Genomic DNA, 7,500 nt, shown 5'->3' on the forward strand with positions numbered 1-7,500 from the left:
AAATTTTTTCTTATGCATATATTAATTATTTCTCTCTCTCTCTCTCTCTCTCTCTCTCTCTCTCTCTCTCTCTCTCTCTCTCTCTCTCTCTCTCTCTCTCTCTCTCTCTATTTATCTATCTAACTAATATATAATAATTACTTTCGAATTTCCTTTTCTTTCCATTGATATCTTATCAAAATTCATATCCTTCAATCGTCATTAATTTCTCCACAATATTATCAATTGATTTTATTAGGTTAGTCAAAAAAAAAAAAAAAGAAAAAAAAAAAAAAAAAAAAAAAAAAAAAAAAAAAAAAAAAAAAAGAAATTGATTACAAAGAAGAAAGAGAAATAAAAATTAAAAAAAAGGAAGAAAACTTTATTAATAAAATATGATTCAATGATAATAAACCATTTTTACTTCCAACACCCTGTGTATAATACAGGTATGCTATTAGACACGATAGCACTTTACTCTCAAACGTTATAGCATCAATTTGCCTTGCGACGTACATACATACATACTTCCATCCATCCATCCATACGTACATAGATACATACATACATACATACATACGCCTCTAATAAAAATTCACTTCCATTCAATAACGTAACGCTAGCGTAACGCTTTTGTCCTCCTTTGTGTTGTTCCGTAAAGAACAAGTAGAAAAGAAATAGAAGAAAAAGAAAAAGAAGAAGAAAATGATACCAGGAAGAACGACACAATAATTCTTCCTTGATCTTTTCAGTCTAAAAGAAACATAATAATGCATCATTGTCTACATCGATGTTTTACAACGAGACAGAGACAGAGATAGAGAGAGAGAGAGAGAGAGAGAGAGAAAGAGAGAGAGAGAGAGAGAGAGAAAATAATAATAATAAGAAATAAATAAGATTAGTACTCACCTTTCCACCTACTATGCTAAGTCCCAAACTGGTTTTGGGTTCTCTGTAAATTTCTACGAGCCTTTCCGGTCCCCAATGATTAGACCAGGCGACGTTACCATCGTGATCTCTTTGCGTGACCGTCATGATAGTTTTACCCTCGACAAAGACAACCGTGGCAAGTTTACGGGATGAGGGAACCAAAGAGATTTCGGTATTTCGAGTGGCTGTTAAACTATCCGATCTGTTCGATGATTTATCTAAAGTACGATCAGTCTCGTAAGATTGTAACTCTTCGTCGGTACATTGAACAGCTTTTGATTCTTGATAAGTTTGAACTTCTACTTCTTTACGTAAACCTAATAACGAATCCTCCTCCTTCTTCTTCTTCTTCTTCCTCTCTTCCTCCTCCTTCAACTTCTTGTTATCCACTATTGATTTCAATTTTGGCTCACTCGAGATATCCTCCGGTATACATTGTACGCTCTTAGACTCTTGAATTTGAATTCGTTCGGTTTTAACTAAATTGTCGAACGTTTTACCAAGTAATCGTGGATCAAACGATAATTCATGATATATTAAATCATCCAACGAGCATTGAATACTTTTACTTTCACCTTGGGTTTGCGTTTGAACTTCCCTCTTTGGACTTTGATAAAATCTCAATGCCACGTGTATCCCGGCCGTCTCAAAGATCTCCGCTGTACTCGATAAACTTTGATCCGGACTACATTGAGTACTTTTCGTCTCTTGTACCGTCTGTGTTTCGACTTCACGTTTCTCACGTGGCGATGATTGTGTCTCCTTGTAACTTCTTTCTATGTCGTCGAAACTTTCCTCGTTGACCTCGCGCTTCCAACTGTCCGGTACAGATTTGAAGAAATTCCTTGGGACAACTGGTACTACCGTTGGTTCAGCTGAAGTCAAAGATTCCAATTGACTCTCTAATGTCTGACTTTGATATTCCAAGGAATGTTCCTTACTTATCAAATTATCCTCCTCCTGACAAGTCAATAATGTTTCATCCTCCTCCAGCAGCGGACGTTCCTCCACCTGCTGTCGGAGGATTTTTTCATAATCTACAACTTCCCCACTTAATTCTTCCTTTTTCTCCTTGATAACGTCTTCCTCCGTTAAAGATTTCTTTGATTCCTGCTGTTGTTCCTGTTCCTGTTGTAGCTGTAACTGTTGTTGTTGTTGTTGTTGTTGTTGTTGTTGTTGTTGTCGCTGTTCCTGTTTCCTTTTCTCCTCACGGTCTGCACGTTCTTCCAAGCTTAAAACGAAAGAAATCTTCGAGGTAACGTTATGCGACGTTCCGCTCTGAAAATCACGGCTGAACAAAAATTGAAAAGAAAAAAAAAAAAAAAACGACTTAAAGAAGGTAAAGAAAATGAAAGAAAGAAAAAAAGGAAGGAAGGAAGGAAGGAAGGAAGGCACAAGAGATAGAAATATAATCTTCGATCGAAGTCTAAAGTACTTCAGCGGGCTTCGTGCTCGTTCGATCTCTAATGGTTAGAAGCAACAAAAAGGAATCCGCTGAAACGGCGAACCGAGAGGTCTTCCGCACTGACCCATTAAGAACACCGGACTCAGGGCAAGTTCAATCGCGTGGAACAATTCTCTTAATTACGAACGAGTTTTTTGTTGTCTCGAAGATTTGATTGCAAGTCTAAAACAGGCCTTTTCAGGATCATTCAATAACGAGCTCCTATCGAAACATTCACAATAGTGCTAATTGATACGATCGTACGTTAAAATTTATTAGAAGTCGATTATTTTCCCTTTCTTTCTTCTTTTCTTTTTGTTTTCTCTTAGATCTTAGAATTTCGCATTAGAAATTATTATATATGAACGATCATTCTAAATATAAGTTTGACAATTATTTATCATCGTAATATAATCATTTCATTCCTTCGACAGAATATAATCGGACAATATTGTTTGCTTTTAATATGACGATATTAATAGAAAATTTCTATTATTAGATTTCGATGAACGATACGAGCAAATTGCTACATGATACAATAATATTTTTTTTTGTCATTTCGCTATATTACTATCATATTTCAATGTATTGGAATATCCAGCGTTTTACAAAGAGAGAGAGAGAGAGAGAGAGAGAGAGAGAGAGAGAGAGAGAGAGAAAGAGTGTGCATAATCAAAAGTGCATATTATTAAAAATTCTTTTAATAAATTTCTAAGAATTAATCAATGATCGAATAATCTTCTCACACGTTATCGTACAATATATATTTAAAAATATTCTGTTTCAAATGCAAATGATTTATGGATGGTATCGTTATAAAAAAAAAAAAAAAAAAAAAAAAGAAGAAATTATCAATATTACATGAAAATTTCTAATTGAAAAATTTTTTAAAATAATAATTCAAACAAAATTACTGTAATACGAATCAAACGATTTACGAAGATTATCATTCAATATTCAATATACTTAGGTATAATTCGATCTATAGTAATCGATTTCAATGGTCAGACATTTTTTATAAAACAATTATTACACATATATCGTAAATCATTTTTAGAAATTCTTCATTGTTTATATACCATGCCAATATGCGATGTATTATATTCGGAACGATCCGAAAAGGAAAAGAGAAGATAGAAAAAGAGAGAGAGAGAGAGAGAGAGAAAGAGAGAGAAAAAAAAAGAGAGAGAGAGAATCAACTCCAACGATGCTCTGGTTATTATCCGAACGACGAAACGCTTCGAAGAAGAAGCGACCGAGAACTCCGTACTTTCACTTCCGGTTTGGTAACACGTCACGGCTAGCTACAAAATCGACAAAATTTTCTATCTTTCACGATAAAGAGAACGAAGGAAAAAAAAAAGGAAGGATGAGAAAAAAAAGAAATAAATAGATAGATGGAGAAAGAACGAGAGAAAATGATAGAGAAAAATAGAAAAAGACATAGAGATAAAGAGACAGAGACAGAGATAGATAGATGGATAGAGGAGAAAGAGAGAGAGAGAGAGAGAGAAAGAGAGAGAGAGAGAGAGAGAGAAGGCGGATATGTTTCATTGGAAATCGCGTACATACACGAAAATAGAAATAGAGAGAAACTTTTAATCACGCTTACGTTTGAAAGAGACGAAAGTGAGGATATGACGATGAGTGGTAAGGAGGAGGGTGTTGGTGTTAAAGGAAGTGCAACAGCAATAGCAGCAGCAATAGCAGCAGCAGCAGCAGCAGCAGGAAGAAAAGAAGGAAGAGATAAGCAGGAGAAGATTGCAGAGGGAAGAGAATGTAAGATAAATACAAAAAAAAAAAAAAAAAAAAAAAAAAAAAAAAAAAAAAAAAAGAAAGAAATCCATATGAATCTTCCTTGGATGATTTTTGTTTACCACGTGAGAATAGGAGTCATACAAGAGATGATGACATTGGAGATAGACATACATGGATAGACAGAGACAGAGACAGAGATAGAGATAGAGATAGAGATAGAGATAGAGATAGAGATTGAGATAGAGAGAGTACAGTTGTGACAGACTGTTTGTTCGTCCTCTTTGGCTGTCTTCTTTGGTCTTTACGTTGCGCGAGAAACTCAAGGTGTTCACTGTCGGGTTCGGTGTGTGTCTCCGAGCAGGTCGTGCGTCACTGCAAACTGGCTTACTCTCTGATCTAATAAACAACGGCTCTTGGTTGCGCGCGCGAGAGAGAAAGAGAGAGAGAGAGAGAGAGAGAGAGAGAGAGAGATAGAGAAAGAGAGAAAGAGAGCGAGAGAGAGAGTGAAACGTTGGAGAGCCCGCGATGCCCGCTCGATTTCCTTCGAGCTAGCGCGAGCTAGCGGGAAAGCGAGCAGAACAGACCAGAGACCAGAAGAGCGCAGAAAGAGAGACGAAGAGAGAGAGAGAGAGAGAGAGAGAGAGAGAGGGAGAGTAAAGCACGCGACTCTGTCCGATCGTAAACTTACGACTATCCTTGTCTTTCTCTCCTCGTTTCTCTTTCTCCCTCTCTCTTTCCTTCTCTCCCTCTCCCTCTCTCTCTCTCTCTCTCTCTCTTTTTCTCGCACGCGCATTTACTCTTCTCCTTCCTTCTTTTCCTCCCGCATAAACATAGACACCCACACACACACTTAGTACTCCCCTCTCTTTCTTCTTTATATCTATCTCTTTCTATCTTTCACTCTCCCCCCCCCCTCTCTCTCTCTCTATATATCCATCTATCTTTCTTTAGTCTCTTTTCTTAACACTCTCTCTCTCTCTCTCTCTCTCTCTCTCTCTCTCTCCTCTCTCTTCCTCTCCCTCTACTTTTTCTTTCACTTATTTCAATGCACTACTTCTCTTTCCCTTATTAAACATTATATCCCATTTTTTTCTCTCATCTCTTTAATATCTCCATAACATAGTTACTTATTTATTTATTTATTTATTTATTTATTTATTTATTTATTTTGTATTTTTATTTCAATTTTAATATCACATTTCTTTTCTGCTTTTTCTTTTTTCTTTTTTTTAATATTTTATTCGTTCTCTCTCTCTCTCTCTCTCTCTCTCTCTCTATCTATCTTTTAAAAATATTTTATTTCTCTTTCTTCTCTGTCTCATTTTAGTAGATTGGTTTTTCTTATTTTTTCTCACTCTCTCTTTTTTTCTCTCTATCTCTTTTCCACCCTTTCATAACATTAGATTTTTCCTTCTCTTCATATCATTTGATTACTTTTATCTCTTTGTAACATTTGATTACTCAATTTCTCTTTAATGCATTGGTTTTCTTAATTTCTTATGACTTTCTCTTTTTCATTTTCTTATTAACATATTATCTTTCTTTCTCCTTTTAAAACGTCGTCGCTCTTTCTCTCTCTCTCTCTCCCTTTCCGTTGTTCTTATCAACACACCGTCTATTTTAAAAGATTATTTCTTTTCTTTTTCTCTCCCTCTCTCTCCCTCTCTCTCTCTCTCTCTCTCTCTCTTATGCTCTCTTATTTTAACATATTATTTTTCTTTCTCTTTATAACATATTATTTCTCATTCTGTTTCTAAAACGTTCATTTTCTTTTTAATACATCCATATAAACACGTATAAACATAGCACATATTATATTTCTTTTTTAATTCTTTTCTATCGCTCTTTCGTTCCTTACATACCCGATCGTATATTATTGTTATCTAGAAATGATTTTTTTTTAACGCAAATATTCACCTATATATAACACATAGGTTCAATTATCATTTTCATATATATATATAAAATTTATATGTATACGTATAGATCTTTTCTATCGCGAGTATAATAAAATGGGGGAATCACCGAGAAATCTTTTTATTACGTATGTTCGTTTTTATGATGGCACATTAATTGCCGATAGTCGATTTAATCGATACGTTCGTCGTCCCTTCTCTCTTGCATAACTATATATTCCATACGATAAACGAATTACATATAACTAAGACTTAAACATAATAGTAAAGTGAAACGAAGGTTATTCAAAATAATTTCATTTTTATGCATATATATATATATATATATATATATATATTTTAATTAAATGACGTGAACTTTGAATGAAATAATAAAATTTTCTTTTCCCCCTTTTTTGTTTTCTTTCGTCGTTCCCTTTCGAAATACGATTCGAAATGACGTATGATATTATATTCTTATCGATAATCAATTGATCGATTATCGTAACCTTTCGTCTCAAGTATTAGATTCTATCTACGAAGTTTCCAATCGTACCGAGCTTATTTCATTATACCGTTTTGATTAGCAATGCGTAGTAGTACGAAGCTCTTCTGTACGACTTCGTGGTTGATGGAAAACATTTCCCGGCATTCTCGATGACCCAGATTCTACTAGACAAATAATTCTTTTATTATCATCTATTATTCTATTTTATACCTATAGCGGGGGTGAATGGGGGATGGGAGAGGCGAGGCGGCGGCACACGTGTAATCCAACCCTAATCTAAGGTAACGGACTAGATTTACAATATATATTATACGTATTATACGTTTGTTTGTTAATCGCGACGTTCGAAGCCCAACGTGCATACTTTTACCGCTAATCGATTAGCTTTAGCGATACTACCTCTAACTCCATTACCGGATTAGAAATTATATCTTTATTCCAAGTTACGAAGGGGAATTTAACTTCTGGAAAAAGAAAGAAAGAAAGAAAGAAAGAAAGAAAGAAAGAAAGAAAGAAAGAAAGAAAGTAAAAAGAAGAGAAAAGAAAAAAGAAGAAATAAGTCTTGCTTACCTCGATTCTTTGCCATCGAAATCCTTGGATATGTCTTCTTCTAATTTCTTAACATCTTTACGAATCACTAAAACGTCCTCTGTCAGTTCCGATTCCGGTTCACTAGGCAACGATAGAGGAGCACTAATCTTAACGTCACGTTTATCAAAGAATTTCTCTTTCGCACCAATGAACGATCTCTTTGAACCTTCACTACCTGTCCTATTAAGTACCTTCTTATCTTTATTATCTATATCTTTGTCCGTAACTATAGTATCATCATCCACTATTTCGGATACCTTCGACAAATCCAATAAAATTTCTGGCTTAATGTTTCTCTCAGAAATTTTGTTATCGTCTATGATAATATCATCGTTTGTCAAAGTATTTTCCGAAATTGATTTACCTAATAACGGCAATTTTAATTCGGAAGATGA

At 34.8% G+C, this 7,500-nt stretch overlaps 1 protein-coding gene across 6 annotated transcripts in view; it reads right to left on the reverse strand.

Moving 5' to 3' along the window:
• The window catches only part of LOC124953928, a 76,591-nt gene that overhangs the window by 12,586 nt on the left and 56,505 nt on the right, over positions 1-7,500 (reverse strand). For 5 of the 6 annotated variants that reach the window (XR_007102374.1, XM_047506001.1, XM_047506002.1 and 2 more), the window contains 2 exons: positions 7,085-7,500; positions 889-2,140 (listed from right to left, as the gene is read on the reverse strand). The exon at positions 7,085-7,500 is cut by the window's right edge and continues 1,736 nt beyond it. Coding sequence is in view for 5 of the 6 variants with exons in the window: in XM_047506001.1 (XP_047361957.1) it covers positions 889-2,140; positions 7,085-7,500 (1,668 nt within the window). In the remaining variant the exon portion in view is untranslated. The remainder of the gene's footprint in view (positions 1-888; positions 2,141-7,084) is intronic. The other variant, XM_047506003.1, reaches the window with a different exon arrangement.

Source organism: Vespa velutina, chromosome 13 (genome assembly GCF_912470025.1).
Source record: "Vespa velutina chromosome 13, iVesVel2.1, whole genome shotgun sequence".
NCBI lineage: Eukaryota > Metazoa > Arthropoda > Insecta > Hymenoptera > Vespidae > Vespa > Vespa velutina.